This window comes from Astatotilapia calliptera, chromosome 3 (genome assembly GCF_900246225.1).
Source record: "Astatotilapia calliptera chromosome 3, fAstCal1.2, whole genome shotgun sequence".
Lineage (NCBI taxonomy): Eukaryota > Metazoa > Chordata > Actinopteri > Cichliformes > Cichlidae > Astatotilapia > Astatotilapia calliptera.
Window position 1 is genome coordinate 41,797,534 of NC_039304.1, and position 25,822 is coordinate 41,823,355.

General features: G+C 40.9%; 1 protein-coding gene and 1 pseudogene across 1 annotated transcript in view; one reads left to right on the top strand and one right to left on the bottom strand.

Annotated features, from left to right (window-relative positions):
- The window catches only part of LOC113019578 (protein NLRC3-like), a 576,297-nt pseudogene that overhangs the window by 474,187 nt on the left and 76,288 nt on the right, over nucleotides 1-25,822 (top strand).
- The window catches only part of LOC113009816 (cytidine monophosphate-N-acetylneuraminic acid hydroxylase-like), a 43,383-nt gene continuing 33,409 nt past the window's right edge, over nucleotides 15,849-25,822 (bottom strand). The window contains exons 12-15 of the mRNA XM_026148393.1: nucleotides 25,068-25,242; nucleotides 23,835-23,951; nucleotides 18,650-18,765; nucleotides 15,849-16,219 (exon numbers count right to left, since the gene is read on the bottom strand). Of these exons, the coding sequence (XP_026004178.1) occupies nucleotides 16,102-16,219; nucleotides 18,650-18,765; nucleotides 23,835-23,951; nucleotides 25,068-25,242 (526 nt within the window). The 3' untranslated portion in view covers nucleotides 15,849-16,101. The remainder of the gene's footprint in view (nucleotides 16,220-18,649; nucleotides 18,766-23,834; nucleotides 23,952-25,067; nucleotides 25,243-25,822) is intronic.

Genomic DNA, 25,822 nt, shown 5'->3' on the forward strand with positions numbered 1-25,822 from the left:
CAGAGAGAGAAAAAAGAAGCCGTGTGGGGAGCGTGGTCGTTCAGTGCTGTAACTTCAGCTTGACCACAGTGGAACATTTACCCACACCCTAAGATATCAGTGCTACATATAAGCATCAGTACCCACATGCAGTATCAGTACAACAATCAGTATCAGTACTACATATCAATATCTGCACTACATGCAGTATCAGTACATACAGTAAATCAAATCACTTTTATTGTCACATCACATGTGCAGGTACACTGGTTCAGCACATGCAAGTGATATTTTGGGTGTAAGCTTCACAAGCAACAGAGGTGTGCAAAATACAATAACATAAGATAAGATAAGATAACCTTTATTAGTCCCACACGTGGGAAATTTGTTTTGTCACAGCAGGAAGTGGACAGTGCAAAAGTTATGACGCAAAAATTAGAATACAATAAGAATAAATACAGTACACAACTGTACAGAATAGAATAAAATAATATACTATATACAGTAGAATAAAATAGAATAAAAATATACAATAAGATAAAAATAGAATACGAATGCTATATACAACTGAGTAAAAATACAACGATGCCAGAAAAGATTATTGCATTATTGCACTTATATGTATGTATATATGTATATAAGAGAGTGATATTATACCCCTTTCGTCAAACGCAGTGATTTATGACCCCCTTAATTGATTTATGACCCCTAATTAAATTATCCCCTAATTAAATTATTCATGAGCTCCGGAAGTCCGGAAGTAGGAAGTAATTAAGTAATAAAAATATGATATTCATAAAAATATGATATTCATAAAAATATGATATTCATAAAAATATAATTGATTATTTAGAAAGTTTCTTATATATCAAAAATAGCATTCTTTTATTTCTTTAAGCAATTAAAAAAAATGTATTTATTTTTTTATGCTCAAAAAACGCCATCTGGTGGAGGGTCAGTGTGTGTGCGCGCGCCCGCGCGCGCCCGAGGCTGTGTGTCTGGGCGCGCGGGGGCGCGCCCGTGTCTCCGGACCGTGCTCTCTCGGGCTCCGTGCTCATGTGTTTAAAAATGTATTAAACCATATTAAAATTGTTTAGTTAAACTTGTGCTTTTGTAACGTTCAGTATGGCCACAAACACATGCTGCATGCCTTGGGGGAAAACTTTATTTAGATTTATATGCATTTGTAGATTTAGAATAAAACTCATACTCAGAAAAAACTCGCGATCCCCTAACCCTCCTTAGATACATAAGCAGGGAAAACTCCTTAAAAAACCCTCCGCGATTTCTCCAAAACCCTACAATAACTTGTTAGGGTACCCCCTCTATTCCCAAAACCTTATATTCGATAACAGGGAAAATCCTGAAAAAATCCTTAGTCTTTTTTCTCAAATTCAGCGCCCCGCGGCTCCCTTCATGCTCAGCCAAACAAAGCCAAAACTCCTTTAAAAAAAAATTCTCCGCGATTTCTCCAAAACCCTACAATAACTTGTTAGCTACCCCTCTATTCCCAAAAAAAAGCGCTATAATCCAAAAACATTGGGAAAGCTCCTTACTCTTTTTTCTTCAAAAACTTGCCTCTTGCTAGCTACCTCTAAAATTCTACGCAGAGTCTAAGTTCTACCTCGCTCTTAATCGCACCGACCCGCAACAGCTTCCAGAGCATAATTTGTCCTGCTTGTTCGCTCCCCGCTCTGCTCCCTAATGCGCTGCTTACCTCGTTTGAAAATTCCCCCCTTAGACCAACTCCGCCTCACTGCGCCCCGCTGCCAATCACATAACTATTGCACCGCTCCCTTCGCACCCCGGTTAGCCAATCCGCTCCAGGTCCGATTTTTATGATCTCCCGCTCAGGTTAAGACTATCTTCGAACCCCCAGAAGACATCTCACTTCAGACGTATCAACAACTGGAACCGCTCAGACTGCTTGCGAGTTCGCATAGGGAGCGGCCGATTTCAACAGCAACTTGCGTCTCTTTCCTTATCCGCATATCATTCGGTAAGTGTTAATCTTCCTCTCTAACTACATTTTTGCATTTTCCTTTTTACCATTCTGTCAATCCTTTCATTTAAAAAAATAAATAAATATCACAATGGTTTGTAACAGGTACAATACACCATCCATCCATCCATTCGCCTCCACTTATCCTTTTCTCAGGCTCGCGCGGTGCGCTGGAGCCTCCACTGTAAAAGATAGCAAGGCAGTGTGAAACTTTCTTTGCGGGAAAGACAAAACTGAGAGCCATGCTAGGCTCAGTGAGAGACTCTGCTCACCCTCTGCCCCAGCGATGGCAGTCCCTCACCAAGCTTGATTTCTGTTCTTTGTCTTGATTAAAGAATGTTAGCTACCGCTCATCGCTTGTCTGCAGGCTTTATTAAACGGAAAACTTCCACAACAACCTCTAAACAGTGGTTTATGGCTTTTTGTCACCTGCAACACCATGTAACACTTGGATGTTAGATTCTTTTACCAGTCAGTGTTGTTAGCCCCAACCCCCAGGCTCCAGGTGTCTGAGCTCTAACCCTGGCTGCCAAATGTCCCCCTGAGGCCTTTGTGCCTTTTACCACCAGACTAAGTTTGTAGTCCTATCTACTAATATTATTTTATTTTTTTATTATAGCACAAGTTTCAGTTAGGTTACTACTTTGACTTCCTCAATTTGAGCACATTTCTGACCCGATACTTTATCAAGCTTTTACTCGAGTGTTTTTGACACTAGCAGCTGTACTTCTACGTAAGTAAAAAATTGCCTGCACTTTTGCCACCTCAGTTGCCACTTTTCTGGAGTTTGTACAGTTTTTATATTGAAACGTTCAACGTTTTACGTGTTATCCTTGATCACAGTTCTAAACAAGTTAACTTTCTTCACTTCAAAGTAACCCAAAAAAGACACTATATGTCCAGTTCTCTTTACTCCAAACCTGGTTTAAGGTTTTGCTGTTGTTGTGATATGGCCATACAAATAATATTAAGTTTAATTAATCTTAAAAAAAATGGCTGCTTCATGGCTATCTGTTCAGAGAATTTGCAGACTTTTATGGAAACTGTCACAATGTAACACTCTCACTGTCAAAACAGGGTTGATCCATGTTTCTATGAACACTGATTAATATATCAACAGCTCTGAAAATCCTCTGTGTTAGAAAAAGGGGATAGTTTACTACATGCTATAAAAACACAATCCTTAATCTTTTATTTTGCAACTTTATCTTTCTGTTCTGGTTTTTAGAGTGATTGTTTTATTGACTCGTACTTTGGGAATCACCCTGTTGTGAGAAAAGGATAAGCTGGGAGAGAATACAGCATTATACAAGCAGAGTGTTTTAGCTGTATCCGTAGATCTAAGACATAAACCTGTTGTTAAAAAAGAATAGTTAACTGAAGTACAGATTTAATTTTAAATTATTTCACGAACTGTCCAGGAATTACAGAGAGCTTTATACTGATATGGTAAAATTCTCTGAGTGTATTGGTTGTATATGACAAGTATTTGTAAATCATTAGTAGTTACTCTTGCATAGGTGTTTTGCTTGTTTTAAATTTGTGCACTATTTATTTTTATTTTTTGTATTTTGTAATGAATCTCTAATTCACTTTTTCTTGTTGGCCTTGTTGTGTGTACCTCACAAGTCTAATTATACATTGTGATGGAGCAGTCACAATACACCCGCACGAGACACAGTTTGATTTTTCTAACACAGAGTTTGTATGAAGTTCACTTTATCAGCTGAAAATATTAAAGCCAGAACTTACAAGATCAAAAACCTTTTACTTCATGTACAGGGTTTCCAAAAAAGTTTTATTTCAGGTATATAAACCATTACATTTGATTCAAGTAAAACAAATAATTACATTGATTCTTGTAAAGTTTTTCCAAGAAAGTTTTATTTGATGTAACGGGGTTTCCAAAATTATTTAATTTGATGTAATGAAACCAATAGATTTGAATGGGGTAAAACAAATAACGAGATTGATTCTTGCAATGATTTTCCAAGAAAGTTTTATTTGATGTAACGGGTTTCCAAAAAAAAGTTTTATTTCAGGTATATAAACCAATACATTTGATTCAAGTAAAACAAATAATTACATTGATTCTTGTAAAGAGTTTCCAAAAAGGTTTTGACTGGCAACAACGCTCACCTGCTAAATCCAACAGAACACCACTGGGACATTATGTTTCACTCCATCTGACTGTGCAGGAGCTCAGTGTTGGGTATGGTAAATGGTCTGTTTCATATTTAGTGCTTTAAGACTCTTCCTGGTTGTTGATGTTTGTTTCTAAAGATGTTGTTGATGAGACTTTGCAGAAAGCAGCTTCACCTCTGATCACACACACACACACACACACACACACACACACACACACACACACACACACACACACACACACACACACACTCAACTCCACTCACTCACCTGGAGGATCAACACTCAGGCTAATGATGCTGATGTGGTTATTGCTCTGGGGATTTAGCAGGTGAGCTAAATCATGTGTAACATGTGAATTTCCTGAGTGTGGCATTAATAAAGTCTGTGTCTATGTCAAAGCTGACGTTTAAATTCCTTTTTAAATTTACCAACATTTCTGATTTGCGGTTAAGACTGTGACATGTTTTCACCATTTGAAAGCCAGAAGAGTGATCACTCTTGAAGCCTGGTTGCTGCAGAATACTAGGACTACTAGTACTAGTTCTAGTACTACTGCTACTCCACAAAGCACATTGTTCAGGAATTTCACAAATTTGCTTACGTCTAATGTGTTGGCTTACAGGTAAACTTGTTTTGCAGATGGATAGGATGAAAACTTCCAGCATCACATAATGTTTTCCGATCAGTAGGTTTGGAGTAAAAAAGAACTGGACATATATTTGTCTTCTTTGGGCTACTTTTATGTCAAGCAAAGTTAACTTATTTAGAACTGTGATCAAGGATAACACATAAACCCTTGCAAATGTGATGGTAAAAGAGTCTAACATCTAGGTGTTACATGGTGTTGCAGGTGATAAAGATCCATAAACTACTTCCATTTGTTTAGAGGTGATTGCCAGTTTTGTTGGGATTTTTAGAGATACAGAGATCCTGTTCTGCTTTACTTTAAAAAAAAGGATTTCGAGAGCTGTTGATATATTAATCAGTGTTCATAGAAACATGGATCAACCCTGTTTTGACAGTGAGAGTGTTACATTGTGACAGTTTCCATAAAAGTCTGCAAATTCTCTGAACAGATAGCCATGAAGCAGCCATTTTTTTTAAAGATTAATTAAACTTAATATTATTTGTATGGCCATATCACAACAACAGCATAGCCTTAAACCAGGTTTGGAGTAAAGAGAACTGGACATATAGTTTCTTTTTTGGGTTACTTTGAAGTGAAGAAAGTTAACTTGTTTAGAACTGTGATCAAGGATAACACGTAAAACGTTGAACGTTTCAATATAAAAAGTGTACAAACTCCAGAAAAGTGGCAACTGAGGTGGCAAAATTGCAGGCAATTTTCACTTAAGTAGAAGTACAGCTGCTAGTGTCAAAAACACTCGAGTAAAAGCTTGATAAAGTATCGGGTCAGAAATGTGCTCAAATTGAGGAAGTCAAAGTAGTAACCTAACTGAAACTTGTGCTATAATAAAAAAATAAAATAATATTAGTAGATAGGACTACAAACTTAGTCTGGTGGTAAAAGGCACAAAGGCCTCAGGGGGACATTTGGCAGCCAGGGTTAGAGCTCAGACACCTGGAGCCTGGGGGTTGGGGCTAACAACACTGACTGGTAAAAGAATCTAACATCCAAGTGTTACATGGTGTTGCAGGTGACAAAAAGCCATAAACCACTGTTTAGAGGTTGTTGTGGAAGTTTTCCGTTTAATAAAGCCTGCAGACAAGCGATGAGCGGTAGCTAACATTCTTTAATCAAGACAAAGAACAGAAATCAAGCTTGGTGAGGGACTGCCATCGCTGGGGCAGAGGGTGAGCAGAGTCTCTCACTGAGCCTAGCATGGCTCTCAGTTTTGTCTTTCCCGCAAAGAAAGTTTCACACTGCCTTGCTATCTTTTACAGTGGAGGCTCCAGCGCACCGCGCGAGCCTGAGAAAAGGATAAGTGGAGGCGAATGGATGGATGGATGGTGTATTGTACCTGTTACAAACCATTGTGATATTTATTTATTTTTTTAAATGAAAGGATTGACAGAATGGTAAAAAGGAAAATGCAAAAATGTAGTTAGAGAGGAAGATTAACACTTACCGAATGATATGCGGATAAGGAAAGAGACGCAAGTTGCTGTTGAAATCGGCCGCTCCCTATGCGAACTCGCAAGCAGTCTGAGCGGTTCCAGTTGTTGATACGTCTGAAGTGAGATGTCTTCTGGGGGTTCGAAGATAGTCTTAACCTGAGCGGGAGATCATAAAAATCGGACCTGGAGCGGATTGGCTAACCGGGGTGCGAAGGGAGCGGTGCAATAGTTATGTGATTGGCAGCGGGGCGCAGTGAGGCGGAGTTGGTCTAAGGGGGGAATTTTCAAACGAGGTAAGCAGCGCATTAGGGAGCAGAGCGGGGAGCGAACAAGCAGGACAAATTATGCTCTGGAAGCTGTTGCGGGTCGGTGCGATTAAGAGCGAGGTAGAACTTAGACTCTGCGTAGAATTTTAGAGCTTGCTAGTAAGAGGGAAGTTTTTGAAGAAAAAAGAGTAAGGAGCTTTCCCAATGTTTTTGGATTATAGCGCTTTTTTTGGGGGGGGAATAGAGGGGTAGCTAACAAGTTATTCTAGGGTTTTGGAGAAATCGCGGAGAATTTTTTTTAAAGGAGTTTTGGCTTTGTTTGGCTGAGCATGAAGGGAGCCGCGGGGCGCTGAATTTGAGAAAAAAGACTAAGGATTTTTTCAGGATTTTCCCTGTTATCGAATATAAGGTTTTGGGAATAGAGGGGGTACCCTAACAAGTTATTGTAGGGTTTTGGAGAAATCGCGGAGGGTTTTTTAAGGAGTTTTCCCTGCTTATGTTTCTAAGGAGGGTTAGGGGATCGCGAGTTTTTTCTGAGTATGAGTTTTATTCTAAATCTACAAATGCATATAAATCGAAATAAAGTTTTCCCCCAAGGCATGCAGCATGTGTTTGTGGCCATACTGAACGTTACAAAAGCACAAGTTTAACTAAACAATTTTAATATGGTTTAATACATTTTTAAACACATGAGCACGGAGCCCGAGAGAGCACGGTCCGGAGACACGGGCGCGCCCCTGCGCGCCCAGACACACAGCCTCGGGCGCGCGCGGGCGCGCGCACACACACTGACCCTCCACCAGATGGCGTTTTTTGAGCATAAAAAAATAAATAAATTTTTTTAATTGCTTAAAGAAATAAAAGAATGCTATTTTTGATATATAAGAAACTTTCTAAATAATCAATTATATTTTTATGAATATCATATTTTTATGAATATCATATTTTTATGAATATCATATTTTTATTACTTAATTACTTCCTACTTCCGGACTTCCGGAGCTCATGAATAATTTAATTAGGGGATAATTTAATTAGGGGTCATAAATCACTGCGTTTGACGAAAGGGGTATAATATCACTCTCTCTATATATATATATATATACACACACAAAGACACGCATATATGTATGTGTATATATATATATGTGTGCGTATGTGAGTGTATATATATATATACATACAGAGAAAAGGTGGGAAAATAAAAACATCTTGATGATTGAGTTTAATGACAAAAATGTTTCTATTGCTCCATCAGGTGAACAGAGCTCTGCTGTCACATCCTTGTTGTGCTTTCTTCTTGCTAATGTTCACGTCTTTGCTTCAAAATGAAACTGGTCCTCATCTTCCTCCTAAATTCAGAGCAGCTCTGAGAAAAAAAGTAAAATACAAATGAGAGGTTCATCTAAAACTTTACAGAATAAAGTCAGTAGAGTTGGTTCCACCTTTACGCTGTGCTGCAAACCAGTCCATGAGACTTTGTGGTGCAGGGAACAGCTCTGATTGGCTCATGCAGCCAGGTGGGCGGGTCCATACAACAAAAAGGTTTAAAATTAAATAACTCTGGAAGTAGTTTGTCAAACTCTTAGTCTCTGTGACACTCTGAGAATATCACTGTGTGTGTCAGTGCGAGTGTGTGTGTGTGTGTGTGTGTGTAAGTGAAAGGTCAGGTGACTGTGAGTCACAGCGTCTATCTGTTTCATGTTTCTGTCTTCAGTTTCCCAGCATGCCTCAGGGGTGGAGGTTTATGAGGGGGTGGAGTCTGTCCTGCTTCCCTGTCGGATACAAGCTGATGATTCCAGGAGCGCCACAGAACTGCTGTGGCACTGTGATGAGTTCAAGAACCCGCGAGTCCACGTGCGCTTGCTTAGTGGTGACAATCTTCATGATCAAAACGTTCGTTACGCCGGTCGAACATCAATGAGAGCCGACGCTCTGCAGACTGGAGACCTCAGCCTCACTCTGAGAAACCCTACAGTCTCTGACAGTGGAACCTACACCTGCATCACCCTCAGGAGCAAAGAAGAGCTGAGCTGGACTGAAGTACAGTTGAAGGTCACGGGTCAGTTGACAGAGGTCAGATTGATGTGAATTCATACAAACATGTTGATGATGTTTATGTCTCGTGTCTTTGTGTTACAGAACCTCCTCGTCCAGTCTGGCCCACAGTTCTCTCAGCTGTGCTGCTGGGTACTCTGATCATTCTGGCTGCTGCCTACGTGTGCTACATATGGATGAGGAACAGAGAAGGTGAAGAGTGTGTGTGTGTGACTTAGTAACAGAGCGAGCTCTACCGTCACGCTGACTGATGTCTGTGACCTTTGACCTCCACGCATTAATCCATCCTCCAGCAAATCCTCACATATCACTGAAACTAGCTGTTGATGTTTCCAACAGGTCTGCAACATCTGGATTAGGATTGCAAAAATTCAATAATTCGTTTGACACGTGACTCTGTAGCGCTCCACTGTCACCATGGAAACACAGGCCACATTAGTGACTAAAAACAGACCTGCAGTGCAACCATATGAATAAGAGTGTGACAGCAGTAAGCCCACACAGCTCCCGGTTTGAAAAACAAAGACTGATAACCAGAGATGGTTACTTTTTTCAAGTAACGAGTAAAGTAAGGGATTACTATCGCAAAAAAAGGTAATTGGATTACCGTTACTTTCCCGTAGGAACGCTGCGTTACTGCTTTACTAAAACCGTGATTTTTTTGCGAGAGTGTCTCATGACAATAACGTAAGCCAGTGCGACATTCATGGCAACAGCTGTGTGCAGATCAACAATGGATCACATATCGATTGTGGGAGAGAGTATGAGCGTGCAACGTTTAAAGCGTGGAAGTACTGACCTTACTTTGAGTTTGATTCCATAAAAAGTGACAAAAACATTAGCGTCCATCGTGCGTGGGAGGAAAACATTTTACAGCGAAAAAAGCCCCTAAACTTCCAAGCAAGCACCAAGTGCGCAACGATGTAATGGGAAACTCACAGAGAAACTCGCGGATTCTTCCACTGACCGCGGCACACCTGCACCAGGGTAAACCTCCAACTACCCCACTCCTGCTTTACAGGTGAAAATAGAGCAACAGGACCGCTGAGTCTTTGACTTTATTTATTTTCTGCTGTGTTTTACTTGCATCTATTTGAAAGACTGAGTGTAAACACACAAAATATTTTATTTTATGTGCTGGAATGTGCAGAAAATAGGTTTAAATGTTAAACTAATTTCTTCCAGTCAGAGAATGTTGCATATAATTAAATTTTTGCTTGATGCATAAAGTTAAAAGGTTAAAACAAGTTTTAAAAAGAGACTTTTCCATTTGATTACATTTTATATGACGGATTATGCTGTTACACGCCGGCCTGGGGGGGGGGAAATAATAATAACACAAGAAAAATAATAAAAAGTAGTAAATCACACAGCCACAGCTTTACAATGAGTAGTCGTTTTATTAACTTGACAGGTAGCGAGCGCCAGGGTGGGCATGGCCAAAACAACAAACAAAACACTGGAAATGAATCAGAACTAACTTACCTATGAATCCACCCCAAAAGAAAATACAAACCTCTAACCTGTCTCCCTACCCGAAACAGGAGAAAAAGAAACGGCTTCCCACCCCTACAGCTACCATGTCCAGATACGACTCTCTAAACTGTTTTTACTGCAGCCCAGCTCTGTCACACGCCACGACGGGCCCCAAACGCGCAGCTCACTGGAAACAGGAAGTAGTAGGAGGGGCTGCCGGCCCAGTCAGGTCCCAATTTGTAGCTGGCCTCATTCCCTCTTCCACCAATGGTTAGCCTCCACCTGGAAACAGACATCACAGAGTACAAACAATGCCCCCGCATGGTGTGGCAAGTAACAGCACCACACGGCAACAATGACCTGGGTCATAACAATGTAGAAAAAGTAGAATTGGGCTGAAAGATCTATCGCTTTATTACCTATTCAGGTTGTAAGTTGTGTTTTTAAAAAGTAACTAAGTAATTTATTTATTTTGAAAATAAGTAATCAGTAAAGTAACGGGATTATTTTTTTGAGGGAAGTAATCAGTAATTAGTTACTGACTACTTTTTTCAAGTAACTTGACCAACACTGCTGATAACACAACAGCAGCATTGATAATGATGTCACAGTTTAGCAATTAAGGTTAAGGTTACCGTGGCGCTTAGCTCAGGTGGAGTGAAAGAACACAGCGATGTTCCTGCGATCGCCTGTAAAAGCTTTACTGGGACAAAGCTGCAGGATTCATCTGATCAGCTGAGCAACAAAGTCTGCAGCTGCTCCACCAACGTCTGTTTACACAGAGAAAGCTGAACTCACTCTGATACACGTTTAAGTCACACAGCTTAATGAAGGCTAACAGCAGCCGTCCTATTTTACATGGAAGCAACACCAACAGCAAGCAGGGGGGAGTCTAAACGGGGGCTGTGTTACTACTGTGTTAATTAAACTGTGTTAACATTTAAAAGTATAGAAATGAACGTATGTTTTCACAAATCAGTTGAAATGTACATGATTGCGCGTGAGATTATTTATGTTTTTGCATGAATAAGTTAAGGTTCTTCCTGTTAAAGTGAGTTTTTCCTTCCCACTGTGGCGAAAGTGATTGCTGAAAGAGGGTCATCTGATTGTTTCTTTGTGTTATTGTGGGGTCTTACAATATGAAGCACATTGAGGTGACTGTCGTTGGAGCTGCTCCTGTGCTGATGTGTGCTCTGTGTGATGTAGGGGGTTGGGGATCAGACCTGTGGAAGTGTGGCGATGATGGCTATCTGAGATGGAGCGGACGAGTCTCCTTCTGTGAGTTTCTCCACATTTATTATCTGTCTGTCCAACACTGGAGGGCGCTGTTGATTATTGATGTGTGGGAACAGCCAATCACTGCAGTCTGAATGCTTCTCTTTGGTCATGTGACCATTTGATCTCTGATCAGTGGGTTCTTCAGTTTCAGGCCTGTTTCTGCTGACTGCTGCAGGTGAGCTGATGTTCCTACACCTGTCTGTCCTCATCATGAGCTCTGACCTTTGGTGACCTTTAGTGACCTCTGTCCTGTTACAGGTGTGTGTGTGCTGCTGCTGTCTGGGCTGGCTGTTCCTGCGGGTAAGTTGATGATGAGGAACAAACACTAATAAATGAAGAAGGAGGAGGGAGGAAAGACCTCCTGTGGAGGAAGAGCCACAGACAGAGTCCTCCTTCATTTCTTTTGCACTGCTTAGAGGAGATCTGACATGATGCAGCTGGGCAGATGTTGTCAGTCAGGGTCACCTTTTATATCCTCCTCATGTTTGGTCCTGAGCAGCCTCTTGGGTTTCATGCAGTGTAAAGTTCTCAGAGCTTTTCTGGTCTCAATGACTGCTCAGAGTGTTTAAACTACAGCTCACACTCATACCTGCCTCACCTCCAGGGCTGATCCAGGATCAGCACTTCCAGCCTTCCTGCTGTGAGGAGAGAGAGCTGATTAGTGCACCTCTGTGCTGTGTTTAACTGACCAACACACCTTCTCTGCTTCCTCCTTCTTCAGATGCTCCTCCTCTTCTTCTTTCTGAGTCTGTGCTCAGACTCCTCTGCCATCTAGTGGTCTTCTGTCCATACTGCATCTCCACTGGTCTGCTGCTGTCCATCTACAGCAAGACACTGAACAAGCCAGCCGTCTCCATGGAGATGACCCAGCATCACAGAGGTCAAGGACTCGATGAAGACTACGATGACATCACTGCTTACGTCACCACCGAGCATGCCTTCTGAGCTGCAAATGGTGTTCGTGTTGCAGCTGCAGAAGGTGCCACAGATGCACATGCTGGAGCAGCACTCACAGCAGTCCTCTGTACTTGTAAGAAGCAGAATTTTTAGTATTAATTTGATATCAGGCAGACCTCTGAGGGTCTCTGAGGAATATATCAGAAAGAATTATCTGATTGCAGAAGCCTGTATTTTTCACAGTAAATGTTCATTTGTGATAAATTTTAATAATGGCTGAAAATAAAGTGTTACATACAAAACTTACAGCATTCCAGTCCTCAGTGTGTGTGTGTGTGTGTGTATGTCCTGTCAACACGACATTTGTGAAGTCACTGCTGCAGTTGTGCTTCTATACACTATAACTACACTATATTATTTCCAAGAGCATGCTCGGGTCATCACAACAACCTTCATGTTGTGCTTGAGTATGTCTGTTACTTTAATCATAAGCTGCCTCTATTGGAACTGAATGCTGTGATGTGTCTGCAGCTCTACGTGTATTATAGGAAAATGAATGATGATAATCCACAGTAGATCTGACCAAAAAGAGATATAAAGTGTGTGTATACAGGTATACATATCATCCAAAAATTCACCACATCCTCTTTTCTTTGTATCTGCTCCTTCCTGGTTCTATACTGAGAAAACATTGCATTGCAAACATTGCAACCACTTTTCCAAGAATACGCGCTTCTTTTGTGGTTCGGACTCCTTCTGACATTTCTTTGGAGGTGGAGGAAAACCAAAGTAATTGCTTAAAGGAGCTTCTTCTGTCACGGCTGGGGGCAGTCGTGTGGTGTATTGAAAAAAGGATCCAAAATGCAGGTATTGGCTGGTGTGCGAGTGAGTGTTTATTTACAGAGGTGAGAAGGTGACAAAACAGGAGGAGCAGAGCAGGGAGTAAACAAACATAAACTGGGAAAACTAAAGAACAAAGCTTAAACCAGACACTCACAGGAGGAGGAGCAAAATGCACAAAGAGAGATGGCAGAGAGACACAGAATGAATACCGGGTAACAGAATAATGCAGACTAACATGGAATTAAACAGAGGACGCGACAGAGAGCACAGGAAAACACAGGGCTTAAATACACGGGGAGTAATCATGGAATGGGCCACAGGAGGGAGACACAGCTGGGAGCAATTAGGCTAACGAGACAGGGGAGAGGTAAAACTGAACACACTGACATGAGACATGAACTTTCAGAATAAAACAGGAAACTAACAGACACAGAGAACCAGACAGGACACTGAACTTGACAGGCAGACTCATGAGCAGACACAATAACACCATGGACAGACAGAGGGAACACAGAGAAGTGGGAGCAGGCAGGCAAAGAACAGAAACCTAACAAATGGCAAAATCACAACAGAATACACACTCGGAATGAACAAAAGCATAAGGAAACACAAAACACTGAGTCCTCAGACTCAGGACCATGACATCTTCGACATCTTTAAGAGTTCTAAGCAAATGTCTGTCCTCCTCCAGAAAATCTTATGTATGCAAACACGCGTTGCAACTTCTTATCTTGTGCGTGTTTTTTATTTTGACAGCGAATGCGCACCTGCGGACCACTTATGTGCAGCCCTGGTTATTTAGCTCGTCATATTGCAGCCACAGAAATTCTTTTGTCCATGAAACCATAAAGCTGCACTTTCTTTTTGCCTTATAGTCTGATTTGTCATAACTTTCCGTTTTGTGGTAAGCTTTTCTTTGGCTGCAGGAGATTTCACTTGTCATGTTTGCATAGTAAGCTAACAATTGATAAGACGATGTCAGAGGAATTGGTGCGCAAATTATCGTCACTCACCAATCAGTGCTGACGCTCTCTATACACAGTTCGTGCGATTGCAAAGTGAAAGCAAAAAAACAAGCGCAAATTCAAACGCGACTTCAATATGTCACATATTGACAGTGGCTCACCGATGCCAATGACATAATTACCCAGCTACATTTCTGAAAGAATGCAAAAGCATTGACATATATTTTACTTTCCTACGATAGGCCGACGGGCAGGGCAGAGATAGATTTTGGTAGCCCGACTGGAAAAATTTTGCGAAAAAATGAATACAATAATAAGTATAATATATTGTTTAATAATAATGACAACTAGGATTATTACTGTTTCTTCCTCCATCTTCAGCTATGTTTCCTGCACATGTGAAAAACTGCCTCTGCCAGTTTCTTCTGCTCAGTCTTTGATGTTTTCTTCTCTTTCTTCATCAGGTCTTTAGACACACTTTGCAGAAAGCAGCAACAATTTCTGCACTCTGCTATTCTTCACATCTTGTTCCAGCTGCTGACAAGAACTGGCTGCTTTCTTTGTCAGAACCTTCCAGTAACAGGCAAGGGTAATGGTCTGGACCAATACAGGCTGTCGCCAGTACCCCTACCACCATTCCTTCACAAGTCTGAAGTCTGGAGTTCAAACACCAGGGTGATCTCTCATCTTATATACACACACACAGACAAAGACATTCCACAACTCTTACATATTACCCCATGTTACGGATTCAAAATATTCGAGGAGGGATACAGGAGGTAATCCAAATAACAACACTGATCCGGCCGGGTGGAGTCAAACGATGATTTTAATGAACACACGTGTGGGAGATGTACACTGCAAAACATCAGCTGTAGATCTCTCCTTAACAATACAGAAACAGTTATTTTATATCATCAGGGAAATTTATAACGCCCCCTCATGCATTAAGCAGATACAATACATGCATACATCAAATCAAAACCAGAATGACTTTTAACACATTTTGAAAAGAACATCGCCTCGTCTCCATCCCAGGTGTCTTCCTGTCGCTGCCGGACGCTCGCTTATCGTCTGGAACATCAGGCACACATTCTGCAACAAACTGCTCTTTTGCAGGCACAATTTTGCTGTCACAAGCAAAATGAGTCTATAAATGAGTCTATCTACTGTGTGTGTATGTGTCAACCTGAAATGCACTTTGTTTCACCTCTCACCTCACCAGCTAAACCTTGTAACCTTTCCACCAGACAGAAGGCCAGCACGTACACAACTGAAACTATATGTGTAATATATTGAGTGAATGTTTTAATCAAATGATACTACTTAAAACTTAATAAAAGAATATAAACAAATAAGAGATCATTAAGAATAACCTGATATAAGTGTTTTGTAAGCGTGTATTGCAACTGGCCAGACATATCGCTGGCCAAAGCTCTTGACCTTCAATTAATGGACTGAGCCACAGCTCTTTTATAGGCACAGAATACAATATGTATAAAATGATTATAGTCATTCCCATAACAAGAGTTCAAAGATTGCCAGTACGTTTGCTCATCTCAATATAGTCTGAAAGCTATAAGCTGTATTTGTTAATACAATATACTGCAGGCTAGATAATAACAAAAGACATTTTATTCCATCCCACACCCACCTCACAGGCCTATACCTTCAAAGAGAGAGATCTCTGACTATATTCTTCACTTAACTGTTGCTTCCCCTACTTCCACAGACGAGCAGAAGGGCTTCACACTATCTATCTATCTATCTATCTATCTATCTATCTATCTATCTATCTATCTATCTATCTATCTATGTACCCCCCCCCCCCCCCACACACACACACACACCTGAATGTTTCTGACTTTACAATGGGCCCTCTGTGAAGGTGCCATAAACACGAGGCCCACTTGTAATAACGTTCATGCATACAGCTAGTAAGAAAGTGATATTACTATTACTAAAGTGATCAGTGAATCAGAAAAGAAATCTTCCACCACAAAAGAGGCACAGCAGAAGGTGGTGTGGTGCTTACAGCAAGAAGGTCTTGAGTTTTCACAATATAAATCAGAAAACAGTAACTTGATCTTCACAAATCCAGAATGCAAATTCATGACAAGGCACAGTTATTTCCCATCCCGGTCTCACTGATGGGGACGACCTGCTTTTGGAAGTGTTCCCAGTCGGGCTTGCAAAGCGGCAGCTCTGCTTGGAAGTGTTTCCAGAACCTAGAGGCCAAAAGAAGGTGATTAAATGGTAGACTAGTACAGTGACCATTTACATGTAGCCCAAGTTATTTTTCTTTTGTTATCATTTCCATATGTCCTCTAAACATAACATGACGGCAATCATAAAGTTACTCACAAAAGTAACCATTTCATTGTAGTGATAGTTAAACTGAGAGCTATTAGGCTTGGAAATGGCAATTCATATCCTTTCCAAAACAGACAAATAAACATGCCATAAAAATAGGAGTGTATCTGTCTGTTTGCTTCCCCCCACACACAGTATGGAACAGCCGTTTCTGTCAGAGAACAGGAGTAAGTGTTGCATATATAGGGCTGTTATATGGGCTCAAATTGTGGTCATAAATATTTTGTAATTTTAAATCAGAATGCATAGTTATGAACTGAGTTTTGTAACCTTGTAAACCAAAATATCTAAACAGAAGGTTAAAAGTTTTTTGTGTTAAGTTCTAAGTAAAGCACCCCTCTGTCAGCCAAACCCATCTGTTCTCTGATTGGATTGTTAAATTTGTGATTGACATGACATTGACCAATCAAGTGAAAGGAAAAAAAAAGGGAAATTCGTACATGTAAGTTGAAACTCACACACAGCTCAGGAACTTGAGTGCAGAGTTTTACATGTAGTTTTTTGCTTTGTATCTGTAACCTGACCTTAAGACAAAAAAATTGTAACTTGTGTAAATATTTTTTTACGAACACAATTTTTTTTTACACACACACACACACACACACACACACACACACACACACACACACACACACACACACACACAAATTCTCATCTATAGATGCACAAACATAAACTTTTCAGATATTTTGGTTTACAAGGTAACAACTGACAGCTACGCATTCTGATTTACAAGTACAAAATATTTATGACCACAATTTGAGCCCATACTGTTATTTTAGCAAAAAGTATTTTTTGTATCTCACTTCAGGTCTGTATGTATTTTTATCTGTGTGGATCTGTCTTTGTAATCAGATGTGTTAATGTGCAACTGAATCTGTAAGTGTTTAGAAATATGTATCAATGACAGTCTTAAAGCTTTGCTCAAAGCACTGCTAATGCAGGTAAGTTATTTACTTACCCAGCATTTGAATTGGCTGTCCTTTTACATGTGACCTTGGCTGTATTTTTGCTGAGTCAGATCCTCAAAAGTGTATGCAGAGTTGTGTGTAAGTGAACTCAGGGGTCAGCTTTCTTTCAGGCTCAGTATGTACCACCAGCATTACTCAGTCTGCAAGTGTGACATTAGTTGACTGGTAGTGATGGTTGTGCCAATGCAATGTATTTACCATATGTAAACCTAATTCAGTATACACCTGTATGTATTATAAGAAAAGTTTCAAAAAGTAAACTTTATGAGAATTTGAACTACTTTGACTGATATAAGAGGTTTGTTTTAGGTGAATCATGAGTGGAGTAGTCACAGGTGTTCCTAGTTATGGATAAGATGTATTTTTTTCTTACAATAATAGCTGCTTTTGACAGGTACTGAAAAAAACAAAAGAAAATTTGAATTCAGATCTATCTGAGCATGTCTTGCATCAGCACAACCACCATGACCAGCCCTCTAACATCACACCTCAGACTGTGTAATATTCCACGTGTTAGTATGTACTGAGCCTGTCAGCCAGAGCCCAGGATTACTAAATCGTTGTCCTTCAGACAACTCTCCAAACATATAAAGATGTATAAAGATAAACAAATAAAAATTTATAATTGTCTATAAAGCTCACGAGGTGGACTTTATAGATAATTGGATGATTAGGAAACTTTCTGGAGGAAACCTGGTCTAGTTAGGAGAGACGGCATCCATCCCATTTTGGATGGAGCAGCTCTGGTTTCTAGAAATCTGGCCAAATTTTTTTGGCGCTGCAGTGGTTTGTATCATATCTATCTAACACACTCCAATTTGTGCATGTAAATGGAGAGTCGTCTTCACACACTAAGGTCAATTATGGTGTTCCACAGGGTTCAGTGCTAGGACCAATTCTGTTTACATTATCCATGCTTCCCCTAGGCAGTATCATCAGAAGACATAGCATACATTTTCTCTGCTATGCAGATGACACCCAACTCTAACTGTCTATGAAGCCAGATAACACACACCAATTAGTTAAACTGCAGGAATGTCTTAAAGACATAAAGACCTGGATGGCCGCTAACTTTCTGCTTCTTAATTCAGATAAAACTGAGGTTATTTTACTCGGCCCTGAAAATCTTAGAAATATGGTATCTAACCAGATTCTTACTCTGGATGGCATTCCTAAAAACTCCCTGAAAAGCCAGCAATACACCCACTGCGTTTAAAGTCAATTGGATGAGGAGTTGTCAACGAGCAAAGAACAGAAAAACAGATTTACAGAACATGAAAGAATTCTCAAACATATCAGATAAAATGTCTGTACTTGTGGTGGTAGATGTCTGGGTCTCGGCTGATGCGGTTCTGAAAGCCAATGTACAGGTCATCCCATAGACAGCCATGAAGCACCACGTACCTCATCACTCCAATCCTGTTTTTAATCTAAAAGGAAACCAAGAAGGGTCACTGCTCTGTGCAAGCAAATATGTTCTTGAAATATTTTGCGAATTCCTCAAACTACAAGTCTTTTACATCTTGTACAAGCACTTAATACATTAACCCTTTAAGATCTAAAAGAGGACCAAGTTTGCCAGAGCTTATATTATATTTTTACATGCTGTAGTGCCATTTTTAGGAGCATTTCAAGTTGCAATACATCAATACAACCATTATAGCCCAATGTTTAATAATATGTATGCATTAAGTGCATAGTAATTACATAAACTGCAAAAAAGTGCAATAAAACTACAAAATTAAACATATATTTCTAGTTAGAGAAATTTAAGAGTCTTATTCCTCAAAACTGTAAATACAAAAGAGTTGCACAAAATAGTTTCCCTTCACAGGAAATTTATTTTGAGTGTCTTCATAGTTTTATTTTTGAAATGCACCAATTTTTATATACTGCAGGAAAAACTAAAATGAATATTATAATACAAATTTGCAAAAAAGAAGCATATGCATCAAAATAAACTATATCCAGCAGTCCAATTTGAGTTCTAAGCATCCCAGAAACGATACAGAAAGTCATAAAGTCAAACATGATTTTAAAAAAAACCAGTATAGGCTTATAAGGCCCTGAAGGTAATTTCTGCGAAAATGACATCACTTCCGATTTCGGGCAAGTGATAGGGGACATGCAATAGTTCGCGCTCACGTCTATTCCAACGTAGGAAGTGTTATGAACAGCTGATAGGATCGGCAAAGCGTGTTTCTGGAATATTATGTTTTTGTTGCTGCAAGTGCTTTTTATGCAGTTTTTGCAAAGCTATATGTGGAAGGAAACCGTGACCTAGGACAAGCTGATGGCATAAGATACAACTCCTCCGGTTTCATATTCAAAAAAAAAAATTATTGCGCTAGCTTACGTGGCTGCAGTTCTACAGGGGTTTAAAAATAGTTACGCAAAACGGAGCGGGCACACTCCAACTGGAGCATTAAGGGTTAAAAGTAAATAATGCTACTTGCAGGGCCACAATCACAAAATTAGCCTGTCCAGCAGTTCCATTTTCATCAGAACAGAGCCAGATTAAATATTCCTGTGCACCACAAAAATTCTGATTGCTCCTTGGTCCAGGAAATGCAAGTGTAGCAATATGTCACTAGAGTTGTAACAGTGTTGAAAAATAACCTCTGTTAATGTGGCTATATAATGCAGCTGCATTATTATATAATCCACCCACTGTTTTCATCTTCAGTGCCCGGTACCAAAATAGAGCAGAGCAGCTACCTGAACGCTACTCCAACAGAGATCGATTATCTTGTTAATAATTTTACCTCTATCTCTATTGAGCCAACCATCCCTTTAACATTAACTAGTACTGACTTCATGAACTTCTTCACAAATAAAATTTTAACCATTAGAGAAACAAATTACTCATGATCATTTCACAGATATAATATTATCTACAGCTACTTTAATTACCATTGATATTCACTTACTCTTTTTCTCCAATTGATCTTTCTGAGTTAACTTCAGTAATTACTTCCTCCAAACCATCAGCTTGTCTTTTAGACCCCATTCCTACAAGACTGCTCAAAGAAGTCCTGCCTTTAATTAATGTTTCAATCTTAAATATGATCAACCTATCTCTAATAATTGGCTATGTACCACAGACCTTCAAGCTAACAGTAGTTAAACCATTGCTTAAAAAGCCATCTGTTGACCCAGTGGCCTTAGCTAATATTGGCCGATCTCCAACCTTCCTCTCATAACAAAAATCCTTGAAAGAATAGTTGTCAAACAGCTAACAGATCATCTGCAGAGGAATGACTTATTTGAAGAGTTTCAGTCAGGTTTCAGAGGTCATCACAGCACAGAAACAGCTTTAAAATGGTAAATGGCCTGTATTTGTATAGCACTCTACTAGTCCCTAAGGACTCCAAAGCGCTTTACACATCCAGTCATCCACCCATTCACACACATTCACACACTGGTGATGGCAGCTATATTGTAGCCACAGCCACCCTGGGGCGCACTGACAGAGGTGAGGCTGCCAGACACTGGCGCCACCGGGCCCTCTGACCACCACCAGTAGGCAACGGGTGAAGTGTCTTGCACAAGGACACAAGAACCGAGACGGTCCAAGCTGGGGCTCGAACCGGAAACCTTCCGATTACAAGGCGACCTCCCAACTCTTGAGTCACAATCGCCCTACGATCCCTTTAGTAAAGGTTACAGATTATCTTCTTATGGCCTCTGACAGTGGACTCATCTCTCTGCTTGTCCTGCTACACCTTAGTGCAGCGTTCGATACTGTTGACCATAATATCCTATTAGAGGGTTTAGAACATGCTGGAGGTATTACAGGTACTGTGCTGCAGTGGTTTGTATCATATCTATCTAACGTACTCCAGTTTGTGCATGTAAATGGGGAGTCCTCTTTGCCTTGAGGCGACTTTTGTTGTGATTTGGCGCTATATAAATAAAATTGAATTTAATTGATTTGACACACTAAGGTCAATTATAGTGTTCCACAGGGTTCAGTGCTAGGACCAATTCTGTTTACATTATCCATGCTTCCCTTGGGCAGTATCATCAGAAGACATAGCATACATTTTCACTGCTATGCAGATGACACCCAGCTCTATCTGTCCATGAAGCCAGATAACACACACCAATTACTTGAACTGCGGGAATATCTTAAAGTCATAAAGACCTGGATGACCGCTAATGTTCTGCTTCTTAATTCAGATAAAACTGCGGTTATTGTACTCGGCCTTGAAAATCCTAGATATATGGTATCTAACCAGATTCTTACTCTGGATGGCATTACCTTGGCCTCTAGTAACACTGTGAGGAACCTTGGAGTATTTTTTGACAAAGACATTTACATCTAACTACAGTCACTGTGTTCTGGTCTTAATTAATTCACCAAACTCCACATTATTATTGTCCAAACACTTCACATTCCACATGATTATTACTCAAACAGCTTCTGCACTGAATCTCCATTGCTTCCCCAGGGTTACTGGTCTCACTCTGAGGCGCCTGGAAAGTGGCCGTCGAGCTGGATGTAGACAAGCAGGCCGTGCTAGAACTGGACACTGATGCGGAGGAGCAGGCTGTGCTGGAACTGGACGTGGACAAGGACATGGACGAGCAGACGATGCTGGAACTGGACACGGATGTGGACATGCTGGACATGGACGTGGTGTGGCAGCTGCAGGACCAGACAAGGCAGGACCAGATGAGGGAAGGACCAAACGATGGTGTGGCAACCCCTGGTGGCTGAATGGCCAGTGACATGGCTGCTGCAGATGATGGATCTGGTGGCACTGCTCGTGGCACTGATGGTTGGACCGGCTCCTTGGAGCGTCCGACGGAGACAGATGGCTGAAGGGACCCCTTGGGACGTCCAGCAGGAACAGGGGATGGCTGAAGCAACCCCTCGGACCCTCCAGCGGAGACAGACAGCTGAAACAGGCCCCTCGGACCCTCCAGCGGAGACAGAAGACAGCTGAATGGGTCCCTCGGACCCTCTAGAAGGGACAGACGCAGGGCCAGCAGGTCTAGAGACCTCTGGCGGTGATGAGACAGAATAACGAGGCCCAGAAACCTCTGGCAGAGACTAAAGAGAACCAGCAGGCACGGAGTTTTTTGGCAGGAATGAAGTTAACTGTAACTGCACAGGGAACAAAGCTGGCTCGGAATGCAACGGCTGGGTCTGTGCAGTGCAGGCGGTCTGTCTTGGCAGGGCCAGCAAGATGAAGTCCTTAGCTGGTTGAACAAGCTCTACAGAGCTTCCAGCAGAGGATGGAGGTGGCTGGGTTGACGGTTGAGCCAATGACTGAATTCCAGACAACTGAGCAGGTGGCTGAACAGCACACGACTGAAGAGGAGACGGCTGAACAGCAGGTAACTGAACTGACGGCTGAACAGCAGGTGACAGAGCAGGTAACTGAGCTGCATATTGAACAGAAGATTGAGCTGAAGACTGAACAGCAGACGACTGAACTGCAGACAGATGAACTGCAGGCATGGAAGGCCGTGAGCGGACAAAGTCTGCTAGCTCTCAAGCTTGTAGCATGTCCCGGAGACAAGAAGAAGCAAAATTAAACACACTGCACAAGGACAAGGACTATCAAAATTAAACAGGTAGTGCATGACAGACACAGACTTGACATTGAACAAAAAGGACACAGGAACAAAATCGAAGAACTAGAAATCACAGAACACAGCACTAAATTACTAGAAATACTGTTACAGAAACCAAAAGACTAATAGAGATAACAATGATGAAATCAAAGATCAAAAATAGAACAAAACTCAACACACTATGTCACCAACCCAGGATTGTGACACCTTTATTTCAGAAGTACACCTATAGTCGTGGTAACAGTATCTCGAAGAATCCATAGGTCCGTCATCCTATTCATCCTATTCATCATGGAACCATCATGGAAGGACAGGCCCCTGCACGGTATGTACCACCGGCAGACAGAGGAGGATATCCAGACAAAATGGTGGTGGCTAACCAACCGGACATAGTGGTGGTAGACAAACAGAAGAAGACGGGCGTAGTGATCGATGTAGCGGTTCCGAATGACAGCAATATCAGGAAGAAGGAGCACGAGAAGCTGGAGAAATACCAAGGGCTCAGAGAAGAGCTCGAGAGGATGTGGAGGGTGAAGGTAATGGTGGTCCCCGTGGTAATCGGAGCACTAGGTGCGGTGACTCCCAAGCTAGGCGAGTGGCTCCAGCAGATCCCGGGAACAACATCGGAGATCTCTGTCCAGAAGAGCGCAGTCCTGGGAACAGCTAAGATACTGCGCAGGACCCTCAAGCTCCCAGGCCTCTGGTAGAGGACCCGAGCTTGAAGGATAAACCGCCCGCAGGGGCGTGCTGGGTGTTTTTTTATATATATATATATATACACAACATGTTCCATATGTTAGATGGAACACATGATAATTTCATCATGAAATCATCTTGGTAGTCATGACAAATTACTATTATTCAGGTTCTGTTGTGCTGCTGTCTGTGTGTTTAGTGCTCTATAGTGACTCACCTCCAAGTAGGAGTGCTCTCTGTTTGGTCTCTTTGTGGGGAATGATAGATCCAGAAAGTCCACCAGATAGTCATAACCGTCAGTGATGCATTCAAACTTGTCATCTGTTTCAATGACCTACACAGAGACATGTGCATTTCAGCAGATTTGCATCCACTCTGAGTAAGATAGCAATGTAATGGAAAAAGAAGTGAGCCAAGGTGATTCGTAACAGCTGGAAGGAAGGGAAGTGACGATGAGGAATCAGAGCAGAGAGCTGGGTTTTTATTTTGCTTTTTTGTCTTTCATTTTAAAATGTCATCATTGCAGGATGTGAACTACATCTCTATTTCTAGTTTCTGTTAAGGTACTGCAGAGGCTGCTGAGGCATGACGGAATTTTTTTAAAAAAAAAAAACATATAAAGATAAAGACAAGGAACATTTCTGCTCAGGTATAACAAAAAAAAAAGTACACCAATGTTCATGCATGTTCATCAAACACGAAATGTCAGACTGAAAATATTGAAGTTCCTTTTAATTTTGTTAAACTTTATAGAGGAATATGAGGAATAACAGCTTTGCTAACAGCTTAGCTCATTGGATTAGCCAAATGAAGCTTATTCATAAATTCAAAAAGGAAGATCTGTAGTCCCACAGATTTTTCAGGCCAATCAGCCTCTGCTCTGCCGACTTTAAATCTCATCTGTCGTTTTCCCTTCCAGACACCATCGTGCAACTCACAGTCTAAATTCAGAGGGCGGTCCTGCCCTTTCCCTATCACTGCTGGGATTCTGTTCTGCTGCGATTGGTCATCACAGTCTAATCCCAAATACCTTAATTGAATTCTGTAAGTGAATAATTCATGTTTAGTTCCTTCTAATGTTCTCTTTATTGAATTTCCTCCCATCCATCTATTTTTTTAGCACTTGTCTAACTCATGTTCACAGAGGAAGGAGTCTAAGTTTTGACAGGGTGGGAGGCGGGGTACACCCTTAGCAGGTTGCTAGTCCATCAAAGGGCCACAATATACAATAGTTTTGGGGGGTTTTCCCCTTTTTTTGGGAGGGGGGGTTATGCATTCCCCTCCAACCTTGCAAAAATGGACAAGTGTATATATTTTAACTTTTCTGGGGGCCTCTTTATTATTTATTTATAATGAAGCAGTAAGCAGAGAAATGCTTTTAAGTAGGAAAGATCATGAAAACAAATTAAATGCCAAAGAAAAGTAAAACATTTCTGTCAAAACCATTTACCCGCACAACCAGGTTGTAGTTTTGAAAGCCAGCCCATGTGTAATAAAACTGGATCCAGTTTTGATGCTTAAATATGTCAGACTTGATGGCGCTCTTCAACTCATTCACATACAAGTCGAACTCCCAGCTGTCCTTGTAGATTTTTGCACTAGCTGGGGGATTGGTGATGGCCTCCCTATGGTTGGTCATAGCAAAGAAAGTTGCAAAGAAAATATTTCATTTAGCACTTGCATGTGCAGTTTACATGATGTATTACAGGGGTCTCAAACTCATAGCCCAGGGACCACTTGCAGCCATATGAAGGCAATATGAGCAGAGAGTACAAACATACTGAGTGACTGGCTGTGTTAGTTCAGTGAGAGTCAAAAACTAATGTGTACACTTATGTCTGCATTTTTATTTTGTTAAATAAGAACAAAATGATAGCCGAAGTGCTGCCACAAAGAGAGTACCAGTGTGTTTATTTGGTAGTTCAATGAAAGGCTTCAGTTAGTTAAGAGGGAGGAAAAAAAATCTGCATTCACATTTGCAGTTTTGTCTTATTATACAATATCTGAAAAAACAAAAACCCCAAACAAACCAAAACAAAAGGCTACATTTTCACAATTATTAGTCGTTGTTTCTTGTTTGTTTGTTTGTTTGTTTTGTAGTACCATTTTACTTGAACACTAAACTGGCATACAATGACATGACAATGCCAGCAGTGGCCCACATCTCATTTAAGTTTGAGACCCCTGTTGTATATTTGGAAAGTT